This window comes from Aphidius gifuensis, linkage group LG2, assembly GCF_014905175.1.
Source record: "Aphidius gifuensis isolate YNYX2018 linkage group LG2, ASM1490517v1, whole genome shotgun sequence".
Lineage (NCBI taxonomy): Eukaryota > Metazoa > Arthropoda > Insecta > Hymenoptera > Braconidae > Aphidius > Aphidius gifuensis.
In genome coordinates this window covers 3,075,145-3,093,300 of record NC_057789.1, presented here as the reverse complement: position 1 = coordinate 3,093,300, position 18,156 = coordinate 3,075,145, and the positions used below count along the sequence as shown (strand labels likewise).

Sequence of the window (18,156 nt, the reverse complement as noted above, 5' to 3'; positions counted from 1 at the left end):
ATTCAACAACAACGACCCTTATAATGTTCATAAAATTTTATACACTATTTAAAATTATGAATATAAAATTTATATATATTTTTGTGTATTTTAAGTATCACGTTAACGTTCAGGATTATCTCTTTGAATTGTCACATTGAAAAATTATTATTACACACAAAAATGACATACTTTCAATCTTTCAATTTTTTTCTATTTTTATTATTATTTTGTTGACAACTTGTTACTATTTTTATGACTGTAACTTTTTATATTTTATGAAATTCTATCGATATACTCAATGTAGCAATTTTATACGAATGATGTCAAATTTTTTTTTAAGCTTTACGATCATTTTATATTTTAAATATTGTATTTCAAGCGAAATGGTATTATAAAAGATGTCTCATTTCACACACAAAAGAGCATCGAATTTCAAAAAGTTTTTCGGTTTTTTTTTTATTCAATTGATATACGATATTATTATTTTTATTTTTTTAAATTTTGTACAAAGAGTGGCTAAGTTTATTGAGTTTTAAATATACAGTCGCATAATTATAAAAACACATGCAAAATTAAAAAATATAATTTTATGTCTGACACCAGTTGACTTGTACTACTGAAACATTAATTGTATTGAAATTTTTTCTATATTTTATAAATATATAATTATAAAGCCAATTAAATTATTGACTTTATATTATTTTTGGCTCATTAATTGATAATGGCTTAATAAAAATAAAAAAATAACAATCAATAAAGATGCTTGTATTGCAATTTAAAAAATAAATTGGAAATAGCCATACGTTGGCTCCACAAAAATGATAGGCACCACTTCGTAGAAAAAAAAAAAATAAACATAACCGTTTAGCTAATGAAACGACGTTATGAAAAATTTTTCAACTTTTATTCCAAGTATAGAGAAGATAAGAACGTTATAGATAAAATTTTAATTTTAAAATTTATGGGATAATAAAGAATCCCTGGTAAAATTCAGCCCCATTTTCAAGGAATAGATTTTCGAATTAATTCAAAATTCAAGCCTTAATTTGGACTCGATTTCTACCTGGGTAATTATTTTTTTAAATTACCTTGTAAGTTGCTAAATTATCCACAACACAAACAAGCAGTGCATCTCGTCCAACTGGTATTGTCACATTTGATATTGGTTGACCAAAGCTTGGTTCATCTGAAAAAATAAAAAATAAAAATTCATATATATATGTTTTATTGGAGTTTATATTTGTCATTTGTCAAGCTTATTTATTTATTTATTTTTAAATTCAACAACTACTAAATTATTAAAGTACATTAGTAAAATCTTCTTATTTTTTTTTTTTTTTCGATTATAAATTTTTGATGGTCAGGATAAAAGTTTGGTATTACTTTGCTAAAAAAGTGTAATGTCTAACGTGAGGTCAACCATGTCTGTCAGTTTGACAAGTCAACCCCAAGAGAGAATATTATATATTTTTCGTAGTCAAAAGAAGAGCAACGAATTTTTTTGTGAGTATTTTAAACGTGAGTATTTTTTTGAGTGACGTTAGACACTATCTTATATACCAATTATCTCTCAAACATTGAGCTAGAAAGTAAAGAAAAAAAAAATATGTTGATGTTGCTTTTATAATATACATACAATAGAAAACTTTTTTCTATTTTATAAATTCATTTTCTATGTATATTATCGTATTTAAAAAACACTGTAGACAACTTTGGTTATTAGAAATATTTTAATTTTTAAAAGAACAATTTTTTATTTTTCATTGTTATATAAAAATATAATTGTCTTGGGTTGACAGCTGACATCTATCATAAAATTTAACAAAAATTCACCCTACTTATATTATATCTCGTTATTATTATTATTAAAAAAAATTTTAATTAGTAAATTTTAATTTTTATTTGCTAATTTTTATCCACGTCGAAATAAAAAAGATACGCATCGTTGATTTTCATATAAAATTCTATTGTTTAAAATGTAAATTAATTAAAGAAAAATAAAAAAGTTTATTACGTAATTTTATGAAGTAAAGAAAAAAATGAATATTGAAGAGATTAATAATTATCAATCCAGATGGTTTGGTGTTATGAATTGGAAATCTATAATTTTAATACTTTTCAAAACTCAAGTTATACAATTAATGGTTGAGAAATGTTGCACTCGTTAATTGGTTAGTCATGCAAAATCGTTTTCATCACTAACGAGTTAAGTAATCTTGTCTGATTCTTTTTAACAACCATCATCCACACCAATTCAGAATTTCAGATGTATAAAGCTAATTTTAATTCTCTTTATTCGGGAGATATAACATCTAGTTTGATGGAAATTATTATTAATCAGTTGTCATCTACATCAGACGTGCTACAGATAAATTATATTAATTTATTGCCACCTTGAATTTAATTAAAATTATTGATTTTTTAAATTTATCAACAAAACAAAAACAAGCTGAATTTACTTATTAACTTTACTTCAAATCGATGAGTTGTAAATTAATTTTATAATTAAAATAATAATTTTGTTTTACTGTTCAATAATGTTTATTTGTTTTTTTTTTTTCAAATATACTTTAATTATGTTAATTGTATTTTAAATATTTCAACAATCCACACAACCATCATTGGCATAATATTATTCCCTCGACAATTGTTGATTAAAATAAATACTGACAAAATTAACCAAATTATATTTTCGCATCCCTGTTAATTTGTAACAAAACTACAGCTTTTAATTCATTTTCTTTTCAACAAAAAAATGTAAAATTAAAATTTCTATTAAATAATAATACAATACAGATGTACAATAATAGCTCATAATTATTAATTATTAATAAATTAATAAGCTACTCTTTGGTATAAAATAATAATCATAAAATTTGAAAATAATTGACTCGTAAATATGACTTTTCATTACACAAAATAATTAATAAATAATATTTAAAAATATAAATTTCTATACGAATATTAAATGAGTAAAATATTGCATATAATTTATAGAATATTTAATAAATCTAATTGTAATAAATAATAATACACAATGAATCAATTATAATTTAATAAAATTATTGTGTGTATACTAAAATCACTGTTCAAATTAAAGTCCATGATATATAAGTGTGCTGATAAAATATCATGAATAACAAATGACCAAAATATAATATTTGCTAAAATGCTTTATCATTCATAAATTTTGTATTAGTTTTAATGTTATATATATATTAATTTACACAATATTGAAAAATAAAATACTATGTGTATGTGGATAATTTAATTGAAGCAACGAGGCATGTAATTCCTTTTGAATTATTAAAACAATGTAAATAATTAATATTCTAAATATCACATTGTGTTGTTACTGACACTTTGGATCAATAATGCTTTTGTGCCTTTGATCAGCATGAGTGTTATTTGCACAATGAGATTTTAGAAAATTTGTTCATATATAATTCTACATGGTTTAACTTCTCGTTAAAATTTTTGATTTTCTCTATTGACTGTAAATATTATTATTGTTATAATTCATTAATCCAGTGTTATTTATTTATTAAAAAAAAAAAACAAACGTTCAAAATGAAACCAGTATTATTAAGAAAAAAATTATTTAAATCATTTTAAATTTTTTTTTCAATATTTTTTTGTAATTAAACTAAAGCAGTTATATTTTACTAGTTTATAAAATAAATGCAATATTTATTTCAAGCTTAACTTGATGTTAATTAATTAATAATATTTTCAAAATAAAAACTGATAAATTATAAATGACTCTGACGAGAATCAACATGTAAAAAAATATTGTGTAATGATGATTATTATTATTTAATTAATAATAGTTATTAATAATTTAATTAATTAATTAACATTTGAATACCATTATGTAAAGCTTCTTAAGCCATTAAAACCACCAAAGGTACAGACTATATATATGATATCAAAATCCTTGTTGAAATTATCTGGTAAAGTCTGGCATACATGATTTCAACCAGAAAATAATTTAAATTTGAATTACAACCGACATTGTTTACCTCAATATTGTTTTTATAAATATTATCTTTATATATTGATTAATTTGTTATTAAGAAATAAATTGTTATGACTGTATATTTTGTCAGTCTATGCATAATATTAATTTCGATTTTAGTAATAAATAAACAAGTGATTAAACAAATATCTAATCAAGTGTAACACATGTAGCTATACTTTGAATAATTAATTATCATATTAATAGAAAATTTAAAGATCTTATAAATCTTGTAAGAATTCACTGAAGAAAAAAACTTGATAAATAATTCATCATTTCAATTTAAAGATATTAATTTAATTTAAAAAACAAAATCAAATGTATAATTAAATATTTTCAATTACATGAATAATGTGTTTTGTGTTTTGAATATAATATATACATGAAATAAGCCCGAGTTATATTGCAATTGTAAACTAATTTCAATTACTCCTGATGACTATTCACTTAACATGTCTATGGTGATCCCTAGTTAAAGTACATGCATAATTTCTCAACCTCAGCAAGTGTACACTATCAAATCAAAATTTGTTGACCAAAACTCATTATGTTATTATAATTGTAAGCAATAAACTTGCATTAATATCTACATGACTGTGTATTAAATAATATTTGCAAGTAAAATTTTAAATTAAATTAAACTAATTATATGAAAATTATTTATAATAAATTTAATAGAGCTTTTATGAAAATATTATACATAATTATTCGTAGTATAAATTATTTACAAGTGTATGAATATTTTTATAATTTTTATAATTTTTTTTTTTACTGTGATTATTGTCCATTACTTTTATCTCTGAATTCGTTCTTCATCGATTTATCAAATACATATATACGTATTGTGAAAAAAACTATTGTCTGCTTTTGAAATGGGCAGGTCACTCTACCACAACGACGTGACTGTTACGACGCTTATGACTGTTTCACGAATGAATACAAAGTACCGTGTTATATTTTTACAATAGAAATTTTGTTTTTTATTTTATCTCAATGATAATATTGTTTTATTTCTCATACTATGAGCTATCTTAAAATGAAATACATATTTTTATTTGTTTAAATATAAAGCTCATGTATATTTTTTTTTTTATATTTGTATTTTATGAAATACAAGTGTATTTATATTTATTTCGAGTAGAAATTAAATTAAAAAAAGAGAAAAATTATTGTTTCGACAAAATTAATTCATTTTTCAACAACGTGGTGATGTTATTTGAAATACTATGATACAAATTGGATTTTTATATACGATGAGAGAAATCAAACAAATCATGTAACAGTCATATTTCGTTTTTTTTTTATTTCACGTATTGTGAATACGTGAACACATATGTATTTATTTTCATACGCAAAGTATCGATTTTAAAATGGTAACATTTATATACATATAGATTTTCACAAAATATTAATCTCCCACGAAATTGAATTCATAAAGCTGTTGCAGTTAATATGTGAAAATAATTTTTATTTCATGTTCATTTTATAACTTTATTTTCTTTTTTTTTTAGCTATCTCCATTATATTCATATCTGATGAAAAGTTAATCCTTTAATCATAATTAGATTGATCAAAATTTTATCAAGAAAAAATAATTAAAATTTGTTTTTTTTTTTCTGTGAAATTTGAAAAAAAAATTGAATAAAAGAAAAAGTAATATAAAGTAAATAATGATCTTGAGAATAATGGTATCAACATCAAGTCAACCCATGCACGTGAGTAATTAACTAACTTAAATGAACTATATTTTATTTTATTTTTTATATTTTTTACTTTTCTAAACAATACGGAAAGTTACAGCTATCTTGAATTTATTTTTCTTATATCTTTAAATTTTTTTTTCATTTGCTTTTGTACAAAAGTGTTTTTTACATTCGATGGACTTTTTAATTTATCAAGATAATGTCGGAATAATTTTATTGTGTTGACGACTGCTATAGAAAAATAAAATTCCTACTGTTATTTTAGAAAATTTATTCAATCAAAAGCATATTGGTAATTCATTAATAATAAATGAATCACAATTGATGATTATTTATTTTATTTATTCATCGTAGATACGGAAAATTGTAGTCATCATTTGGATGTATATATTTTGACTAATTAAAAATGTACATCAACTTGCTTTTTTGTAATTTTAAATTTTGAAAATATATTTTAAATATTTTTTCTTTACTATAAAAATTAATCGCTACTTTCAATTTATATTGAAAATATGAAAATTAATTTTAAATTTGTTTATTGAATTTGAAATAAATAACTAATTATTTTTGAAGCACTAGCATTTAGGTCAAAAAAAATTCTTGGGAAAAAATTTACTGACAAACTCGATGAAATATTTTTAAGGTTTCATAGTCTTGAACGAGAGGAGAAAAAAAAATTGGAGTCATATTAAATTCAAAAATAAATATTAAACATTATTTTGTAATATGATATAATAAAAAAAAAAAAAAAAAACAAAATACATCTAGTTTAAAACTTTAGAGCACCGACAAAAAAATTGTTGGTTTAATTTTTGGTCTATGAAACAATGGAAGATATTGCATTTAATAAGAAAATTTGAGAAAGAAAGAAGCTTATTGATAAAAATTTTTTTCAAGAAAAAAGTTAAATAAATTTACTCAAAAAAAACTTGAATAAATGTATATTAAAAAAAATAAAAATATTAATTCCTTATGTTTATGTAAAAAAAAAAAAAACAAAAATATACAACACAATCATTATTTTTGATGATAGCCACTAATTTTGTTTTGAAAAAAAATATTGAACTGAATTGAAATTTTTCGAATATGAATTTGCACAATGAAAAAATAAATAAGACTTATTTTTCATAAAAAAAAAAAATGTTTTTTAAAAAAAACATAAATTAAGAAAAATAAAAATATTTTTATCATCAAAATAAAAAAAATATATACCGAAATAAATATGAAATAAAAAAAGCTATAAAAAGTAATTATCGGTGTAAATTAAATCAAACATTTTTGTTCATCGTTGAAGTACAGTTATCATCAACTAATAATCATGTCTCGTTTATCTCTTTATTTCCTTGTTGGAATTGCAACACTTGGTCTCATTGGTAAGTGTAATTTAAATGATTCAATATATTCAACTATAGTTTTAATCACGCATATATATCTATTGTGATATTTAAACAAAATATATAAATTTATCAATAATTTTTCCATTTTTATTTATAAATAGGTATTGCAAAAAGCCAACTCCTATCATCAGGTTCAGGTGCTACAATGGACTTCAACGAGTGTTCGCAAGCTATAAAAGATACAAAAACTTCATACATTAATGGCACTAAATTTTGCAACATGCTAAGGAGTTATAGCACACGCAGCATTACAATAACATATGACATCTGGATAAGCATATTCAAACAATGTGGTTCAACAACTTATCAAAGTGGTTATATAAGTATATCTATCATGTCATCCCTTCAAGGTTTTCTGGAGATTGCTGGAATTAAAGGTACAATAGTTAAACTAACAGTGGTCGTAAATTGCCTTTCGACAGTGCTTTTAAATTTAATATCATGTGTAATAGGATGTCTGTAGTGATATCGTCACTGATATATATACATTTTTTCTATAAATAATACTTTATTATTTAATAGTACAAAAAAAAAAAAAAAGCTATCATTGCAATGCTACCATGTGCAGCATAAGTGCGGTAGATATTTTAAAAATTTAAATATTAAATTTTCCATTTTTATATGCATCTATTTTCATGTGTATTATATATTTTTTTAAAATATAATAATAATAAATATATAAATATATTCAATAAAAAATTAATTGTAACTCTTATTTTGTTTTCTAAATTTTTTTAAAAAAAAACCTAGTATCATATTGTCATCCATAAAAACATTTTCATAATTTAATAAATATCAAAAAAAATAAAAAAATAAATAAAAATAAAAAAATAATAAAAACATTGAACGATCAAAACGATTAAAAAAAAAATAATAATTTAACCAATTAAAAAATTTTAATATAAATACTAACATCTGTTAACACAACAGAAATTAATTCTTCATTAAATATTTTTTTTCACATGAATAAATAATTATAAATCAATAATTAATGATCATTAACCTTGACATGTATTATCATTTATTTTTTCAACAAAGTTGTGTCAACAAAAAAATGAATTAATATTTATATAATTACGTAATTCTTTAATATACATGATAATTAAATTTTTTTTTTCTTGTTACTATGTGTTCATACATGTGCTCCTGTACTCGAGAAAACATTTTCAAGTTTTTGCAAATATTTATGTCTCCTTGATGTACTTAATTCATGTGGCTAAAAAAAACTCTAAATAAATATTTAATATACTGACACTTTTATCAAATATTGCATAAATTAATTTAATCAACTTATTCTATTTTTTTTTTTTTGCAATTTAAATATAAATATTATTTTATGAAACAATATAAATAAATAAATATGTCTATGATTATAATATATTTTAGATCTGTTTTTTTATTATGAAAAAAAAATATATATAAATAAAAAACCAATTAAAATTTTGAATTTTATTATACTATTATTCAGTAGAAAAACAAAAACCATCGGGACTTTTTTATATGGAAATTTTTTCATTATCATTTGACTTTATATTCGAAATGTATATTTGTATGTGTGTGTACCGTTTCACTATAAATATTTCACACTGAACTTACTGGTTCTTGTTGAAAACGATTTTCTAAGCATTTAGTTGTATTGGTATACTTGAAAATAAAGTAACTTTGTTTTGAGTTAAAACAATACTATTGTGTACTGATACAGACCTCTTCTTTTGAAGTTTCTTTTATCAATAAACTCAATTTTCAAGATGTTTATAATGACTATATTAACATACAATTACTGCTCCAATTTTTTTTTTTTTTATCTTAGACTTTTTTACACGCTTGAACTCTTTTTTTTTTTTTTTTTCTTACAAATATATTCATTTTTTTATTCTCCTTCAATTGATATATATTTTTAAACTTTGTTTTGAATCATATAACTCAAAAGTTGTGAAAATAAATTTTCAATAAAAATAAATTTTTCTTTTTAAAAGTAGTAGTGATATTTTTATTTTACTAAAAAACATTTCCGGACAAAAAAAAGCTTGAATTGTTTATTTTTAATATTTTTAAACTTTATGGCAATTTTGCTTGAGCCTCAGTGGTCACAGAAAACAAAATAATAAAAAATAAAAATTTATTAAGAATGTGTTTTACTTTGTTGAATTTATTTTTTAAAAAATATATATATTAATTTTTTTTTTTTCCAATAAATTTTTGGTATTTTAAAATTTCTTAAACTAGATAAAGTGATTTTGCTTTTTTCTTTTTTTTTACATTTAAAATATATTATTTTCTTTCAAATATTTGCAGATAGATAAATATTAATAGAAAAAAAAAAAAGTATGTTCATGTCTAAGAAATATAATATATATTTATTTAAGAAAATTATTGTCACTGTGGCAAATCCAGAGTAAATCTTAAGTCAAAAGAAAAAGAAAAATATTTAGTCGTATTTCGTTTTACTATTGCTATATATACTGTCCTATAAAAATACTTTAAAGAAAAGAAGAGGATATTTTTTTGTTGCGGAAACGTTTTTTTCATGGTCTGTAAAAGTTGTCTATCGTCATATATCAGCTTTTCTCAAGGATAAAAGTAGACTTTGTGAAGGGTTACTAAAAGATCTAACGTTATAGTTTATAAATTTTGTATATGTACATAATACCTCATTCATCAAAATTGATAAGAATCATAAATAAATTTATCTGTGTTGATTTTTAAACGTGAATTTATTTTATAAACTCCAAGAAACATTTCAAAAATCATATAAAATATAACAAGCTAATTCAATACATCTTCGGTCAATTTAAAAGAATTTTGTTACATTTTTCTTGAACAAATTGCACGTATATTCTACTTTTTAAAAATCATTGTTTCAAATAAACATCAAAAGAAAAAACAATGAAAATCTTATTTTTAAAATTCAAACAATCAATAAGTTTTGTTGATTTTTTTTCAAGATATATAAATTCTATTACAGATACAGTTGAAAATATAACAAAACAAAAGATTTATTGAAGTAAAAAAATTATTGAAGGTTGTACTGGATGATAGTGTTTTTTTTTATAAACATTTGGGATCGTAAAAAATTTACAAAATTCAGTATGAGTCTATGCAATCGTGACTCTAATACTGGTGGACTCTGTAATGAATCCAAGGTGGTAGAAAGATTAAAAAAAAAAAAGGCTGATTTGCTATGGGTTCTGCATCGACTAACAATTAGCTGCCATTACCATTAATCCACAAAAACTCAGTCTGCAATAGGGGAATACGCAAATGCTTCTATTCGCTGAATATAATCGTGCGGCATGTCTCATTTCAATGTAACGTGGTAAATCTTGGCACGTTTGCCAGGCAATTTAATGGCTTAAGGGTTTAAGATTCGCTTGGTTGCATGTCTTTTATTTTTAAAATCGCGTTAAAATTTTATCATAAATATTTTTATCTTAAAACAATAATATATAAATTATTTTAATGGAAATTATTAAATTTGAAAAAAAAAAAAAAAGTAAATTGAATTTTTATAAAATAAATAAATAAATAAATAAATAAATAAATAAATAAATAAATAAATAAATAAATAAATAAATATTTTGTTTTTGATATTTCAATTATTTTTTAAATCAATTTTTAATTATTATTTTTTATAGAGAAAAAAAAAAAGAGGGAAATGTCTCGGAAATTATTGACTCGTACTACTTGCGCATAGTTTTGAAGAATAAAAGAAATAAAATTGTTTTACAAAAAAAAAAAAAAAATACATATCAATACATAATGGAAAGAAAAATATAATATTTGGCTTGGTTTTGATTTTTTATTATTATATTTCTTTTCTAAAATAATATTTTTTTGAAATTTATGTTTTAGTTTACACATAAATTTTTAAATCTCTATACACAACTGTTGAGCTACATAAATTCATTGAATATAAAATACAATCGTATATTCAAAAATCCGCAAAATTTGAAAAAAAATTATTTGGCATCCTAAAAAGAAATTTCTATACTTCAATATGAAATATTTTTCAAGTATTTTTTCATTCTAGTTTAAATTGAATTTATTTTTTAAAAATAAATTAAAAACGATATATTTTAAGTTTAATAAATTCTTGAAATGAAATCAATGATAATTTTACACTATGTCTATTATTATGATTGAAATTAAATAAATGAGTATTTCCATTTATAAAATAGAATACTCATTAATTAATGACATTGAAGACTCTACTATATTTAACATTTGCTTCCAATTGGTTCTCTCAATTTTATTTGAAGAACTCGAGTCATTTCATTATTAATAATCTCTTGTTAAGTATTTCAAAATACTAAAATACTTTTTTATTTTTGTTACAATAGTCTAACAATTAATTACTCTATTCAAAATGAACATTGTTTTAGGAAAATAATTTAGTTTATTACGATTTTAATTAACAATTTTTTTTTTGTTAAAAATAAATGTTAATCAACTATTTTTTTCTATATTTTTTAATAAATATTTATATTAATTAATTTATATATTAAAATAATTAATAAACTATCAAATAAAATTCATAAAAGAACGAAAATTTCATAATTAATTTAAAAAATAATAATAAATACTAAAAAAAAATCATCTATCACCAATAAAAATTTTCTTTTATAAATAATAATAAAAAATAAAATCAGCAAAAGAATGACATTTATTCCAATTGCAATAAATAAAAAATATTAAATTTTTTTTTATTAAAAATAAAAACAAGTAAGGTTAGAGTGAAAAATTATACAATTCAAGCTTGAAATAACCATTGAATGTTATATAATAAAAATAACTATTTTGTATACTCTACTTTTTTTGTATAGCCTCAGATTTTTGCTAAATAAAAACAGGTCACGCATAATTTTATAAAAAAAAAAAATAAAGCACATTGCAGTATATCTCTAAAAATTGTTGCAATCCAAACTTGAGTAGATTTTTAAAAGAGTACTGAATTATACTACAGTAAACACACACAGAGAAAGAGGTAAGTGTTTTTGAATTTTATGTTAGGACCATGTTAAGCATATACAACACATACTGAAGTAGTTGACCCGGGTAATGTATCTACATGAAATATACACACATCAGGAGGGCGTAACACCAATGAAACATAAAACCCCATGAGACAAACTCAACAAAATTACATAGACACATAACACAATGCGCATAAAATTTTTCAATGATTGAATAAAAAATAATAACAAAAAAAAAAAAAAACTCATATTAATATCTATATATAAATTATTATGACATGTATAATAAAATAATATTCTCTAGTGAGCATTTTCAGTTGACATTTAAGCTTTATTTTATTAATATTATTGTGTCATGTACATATTATATAATAATAAAACGTTAAAACATACTTTGCCATAGTAGTGCTCAACGAGATTTCACATTTTTGTAAATTTAAGAAAATATTTAAACCAGTGAAAAATCATGGCAAGGTTATGGTAGACTTATTTTATACAATATACATATATTTATATTCAAGTTTATTTAAATAAAAATAATAAAATAATAATAATACAAGTCAAAGTAAATGAAAGAGAATGCTTCTTTGGATAAGAATGAAAAACAATAAGGTATAACCGACGGGACTTACACGAAATGTCGGGGATTTTCAGTGAATCCTTACTTGAATTTCTTTTTCCCTCTGGTTATTTTTATTATTATTATTATATTTTTTTTTTATCTCACACAATCCATAGACACACGTGCCATCGAAGTTGTGTGTGCCTATTAGGTTTTACTTCATTCCCCAGGAGAGTTTTGCAATTCTTACTTCATGAGGCATACTGCACTTTATCCAAAATATCCCACCAGTTATATTTATCTTGATAAGAAATTGCAATTCTGTAAATTTCACATGTTATTTTAAAGTCTAGCTCATATGAGAGTGGTAGAAATGCTAAAATATCTTGAATTTCTTATGATGATCTAAACTCTTTAGTTTGTAGTATATGTTCAACATCAAATTGTCTTTTTAAAGTATCGATTTTGTACGACTATCGTCTTAGTGTGATATAGAAACGATTCATGCACCATTCTAAAGTCCAAGAATAATTTTATGAGACGATAGATAAACGGATATCGGAATTGTGGATATTCTCTTATCCATTACTATATTGAGCTTATCCGACTGATATTTAAATGACAATTAATATGTCTCAGACTTACATGAGACTTACATATTCAAAGCTTTATACTGACTCTTCAGAGTGTAGATATTTTCAAATGATAAAATAAAAAATAATAATTTACATTTAATAATATTATTATTAAAAATTTTATTTGTGCTACATTTAAATTGGCTTGATGTTTAAAATTGAATCAAGTATACTGAGAAGACACATGAAAAATAAAAAGGTAAAAAAATAAATAAGTCAATGGCAAGAAGAAAAAAACAAAAACTTTTTTTTTCAACTTTTTTTATATCCCTGATTGTTATGAATATTTCATATTTTCAAGAAAAATATTTTTTGTTCATTTAGAAAGTTAAAAAATCCATAGGGGCTGAGGCACAAAGCCCATTGACAAAAATAAAAAAAGTTTTTGTTATTGAATTTATCAGAAATATGAAAAAAAAAATTCTAAAGCTTGTATTATCAATTATATTTTTTTATTTTTTATATTAATTATTTATAAATTAGGAATTTATAGGTATTTTGTCATTAATGAAATATAAATTTGAATTTTGAAAGCGCTTTTGAGTTTAAATTCTGAGTTTGTGTTTTACAACTGCATGAATGTGTTCAATTTACATACACAATTATGAAGTTTATATACTTTGTATGTTACATTATAAATACAATATATTTATGTAAATAAAAAACTGTCAGGTAATATTCTTTAAATTATATTAAAAAGTTTAACTAAAGCACAAATTATTTTTGAGCTCAACAAAGTTGGACGGACAACAATAATATCGAAACCATCTAATTAACGAATTATCTTTTTTTCAAATTTAAAAAATGTATTCCTTCACAACAAAAGGTTTGAATTTTATCAAAATTAATATTAATTATACATCTTGAAGTTGGGAAAAAAAACTAATAATTCAAGTTTTAGAATGTCGAAATAGTAAGCTTCATTTTTTATTTTTTTCTAATGTTAATTTTCCATTTATCTCAAATGTAAAATTTTAAAATTAAGATTACATTCAAGAACTTCTATTGAAGTTCAAAATTCGAAATTAATTTCTATTTTTTTTTTTTTTGTCTCAATCCCGAAACTGCATGAAAAAAAATGTTAATAAAACATTTTTTTTTTCTTTTATTTGTATTTTTCTTTTATCATTGTTTTTTTTGTTAAAACAAAATTAATGTTAAAATCTCAATTGCAAATTTAAATTTAACTATTTAAAGATGTTAATAATTTTAATTTAACATTTACAATTTTTTTTATCGGAAATTTGTACTTGAATTTTACTTAAAATTTTATACACATGAATAATTTTGTTGAATAGTTTTCGATGTCATTATCCATCAATGCCAACTATATATAAAACTTTAACATGAAGATTTAAAACAGATATTTACTGTCAAGATAAATTTGAATGAAAGTCAATTAGAATGATGCTGAATTGATAAATTCGTTGTACTTCAAATATAGATATTCAAAGTTGGTGTATTAATATTTAATCGGTTATGCGGTTTTATCAGAAACAATTGGCTATATACTTTTTAAAAAGTTTTATTATTATTTTTAAAAAACTCGAGTTTTGTCTTTCATTCTGTAAGACTGCACTGTTAAAGCCAGAAGCGATTTAAACAAGACTACATAGCAGAAAGAATTGAAACAATCATACCAATAACTTTGAGACTTTCCAACCGTATCTTAAGATTATCTAGAAGTGGCGAGTTTCCAAATAGTTTAAGCACATCTACAATGTCCAATTGCATGGAGTTTAAAAAGTATAAACTAAATAATAAACCGAGAAACGATTCTCCGAATTGGATCATACTGTATTTATTTTTTTTTCTTTCGATACATTAGTTAATGTTAATACTAATTTTATGAAGATTACTAATAATTTTTCATCACGATATGATATTCGATTGTTTCTTGTTACTCGGTTTCCAATTTATTTATTGTTATGTTAGATCAAACATGTGACTGTTGAACAATTGCTAAAACTGCTTATTCATTTTTTTTTTTTTTATTTCTTGGAAATTTATTTGAAATACCGTTAAAAAATTTGTGGAAATTTTTAAAAGGGTTTTTTCAAAGATGATATATATCAGAACTAAATTTATTTATTTTTGTGATGAATAAAAAAATTGATCCCAGTTGAATGTGAATGTTGTTGAAATTTTTCATAAATTTGACGTCGATTTAACTTCAATTTTTGAACCTAAAATTGAGGCTAGTCGTTTGTGTGCAATGACAAGTTAAAATATCTTTCTAGTGAGGCATTCATCTACGATGTCAGATACCGTCTTGCTCCGAAAAAATAAAAAAAATAAAAAAAAAAAAATCCCTAAGCTGGATTTCAGATACCAAAAAAAGATTCGTGAACATATTATGTGCATACACACAAATATTCAACTTTTTAGTATTCACTTGAGTAAAGATATATCATATGTAGAAAAAAAAAATAAAAAATAGTGATTTTTACTGTGCAATCTGTGTGAAAATGTGTACTTTGCCAAAAGATTATCACGTGAAGAAATTCAATGTTTTGAGGTCAATGGACTTTTGAAATAAAAGTTGAGTAGACTGACTTACGATACAGTCATCCGGTATATATTTTTTTTTTTTTTCAGTTATTTATAAACGAACAAATATTTTTCAGTCAAAGAAAAGTTGAATATGTGATTCATGGCCTATGATTTATTAACGTTGACATGATGGTTTGTTTAAAAAATATATGAGTAAAGTCAAAATTTATGTAATGAAAATTTTCCAATCAATAGGTTTTCAAAAAATAGTTACATTTACATATACAGCAATATCAGTGAACATGAAACCCTATCCAGCAGGAATCATCAACAACGATAGAAACCCATCAAATAGGTTCTCATAATTAATTAGAGATACAGAGAATCCTAATACAATCATCAATATCAAATTTTCATTAATAATTTCGAGCTAGCATTTCCATAATTTTCAAATTTAAAACATTTTTTAATATGTGTATTAAATTATCAATGGATTATTACTATAATTAACATCAATCCAAATCAAACTCTGTAATTTTATATTCCATTTAAACTGAAATTTTTTCCAAATTTATAAATTCATAACATATCATCACACTTTCTAACTGATCATATTTTTTTCCAATCATTTTTACAAACCCACAATTAACCCAAATCCAATCAGTCAACTAATTATAATAAAAAATCCTGACTGATAAAAAAATTTCATATAATTGATATAATTTCCACTATGAAATTCCAAAGTATCCTAAAGTTTTATTTCAATATAAAAGTACATATAACCAGTGGATTTTAGCATATTTCGCGTATCAAAAAATACCAAGAATAAGTTGAAAATAAATTTTTAAAAAGCGTTGATGCATATACACTCGTAAGAAAAAATAAATAAATAAATAAAAAAGTATACAAGACGTTTTCATGAGTCAGTGCATTACCTGCCTCGGTTATCCTGGCCATGCAAATATTGAAAATAAATCGTATATATACCAAAACCGAGAATTCGTTACTTTCAGTTGGTCGGTTAACGGCATCTAGACTCAGCGCATATTCCAAAGCTTTTTTTCATATAATTCTTACTCTCTCTCTGATGTGCATAGCTCTTGCATTTTCAGTGAGACGTAAATACATTGAAAAATGCCATATAGGCAATTCTATATCATGTTGGTTCAATACAACAATACAATAACAATATGAGAATATATGGATAGGAGAATGACACAACCACATTTATATATAACACACACATACAATACAAAATCCACACATAAATAATTGTATATATATAAATATTTTGTTGTCGTAAAATCGAGAGGGTTTCGAAATTGTTGAAAATGTCTTGGGTTGAGAATATTTTATGGTGGCGGCGGCAGTGGTTGTTTCCTTTTTGGCCCGTACCAAACATCCACTTTTTACATTTTATCCCCTCTTATAGACAAGTTTGTAAAATATATGTGTGCTACAGTAGGAGGAGATAAGACGATCATTTTACCATCCCATCTGATATCAATGTCTCGATCAGGTCACTCGATATCCTCTTGCTTTGCCAAAGATTTTTTCTGCATCCACCAAAGCACTGGTGCATGTTAGATTATTTGTATCTATTCAATATATGTATATTACTTTTTGTGTAAATTTATATATATCATCACATTTTCTCTAGAATTAAATGGTTTTTTTTTGCTTTGCTTTATTTGGCTTTTTTTTTTTTTTTTTTGTGCTTTTAAGAAGATTAAAAACACGTTTCGTTGTTTTATAATTAAATAATTTTAGTATAATTAATTTCAAAGTTTTATTTTTCTTTTTTTAACATATAATAATTTTGTTAATTAATGAGTAATTGTATAATCAAGTTTTAGAATATTTACACATGAATAAATTCTTTGAAATTTACGCATTTTTGTGGTCAAAATTTAAACAGTTACAAAATGTAGCAGTGTAAATTTCATATGTATATTGTATATATAATATTTGTATAGAAAGAAAAGTTGAAAGTAGAGAGAAAAGAGAGTACAAGGATGAGCTTGTTGAATTATACTTTAATTAAAGTTTTAACGACTATTGCAAGTTTTTAGAATATATACTTTTTATGTCATAAAACTAAATTAGTTTACATTAACAACATTAATAGTTGATGTATAATATTTTCATGTTTAACATGACGAACAATATGATGAAGAAATTAAAAACAATATATTTTCAATTTATCAAAAAGTAAAAGTAAAAAAAAAAAAAAAACTGTATGAATCATTAAAAATAATAATGTTATTTTTTTTTTTAAAATTAACACAAGTGATAAACATTAATAAACATAAAAAATTTAAATGAAATAATTCGTAATAAATAAAGAAAAATATGTGATAATAAAAATTACGTACATAGAAAAAAATAATTAG

The 18,156-nt window shown here is 22.4% G+C and overlaps 1 protein-coding gene and 1 long non-coding RNA gene across 2 annotated transcripts in view; one reads left to right on the top strand and one right to left on the bottom strand.

Annotated features, from left to right (window-relative positions):
• The window catches only part of LOC122848339 (lachesin-like), a 75,624-nt gene that overhangs the window by 18,889 nt on the left and 38,579 nt on the right, over positions 1 to 18,156 (bottom strand). The window contains exon 3 of the mRNA XM_044146336.1: positions 1,071 to 1,168. Coding sequence (XP_044002271.1) covers positions 1,071 to 1,168 — 98 coding nt within the window. The remainder of the gene's footprint in view (positions 1 to 1,070; positions 1,169 to 18,156) is intronic.
• On the top strand, positions 6,958 to 7,282 carry LOC122848340. Its single transcript, XR_006373450.1, has 2 exons — positions 6,958 to 7,076; positions 7,202 to 7,282. It is a non-coding gene; the product is annotated as an uncharacterized LOC122848340 (long non-coding RNA).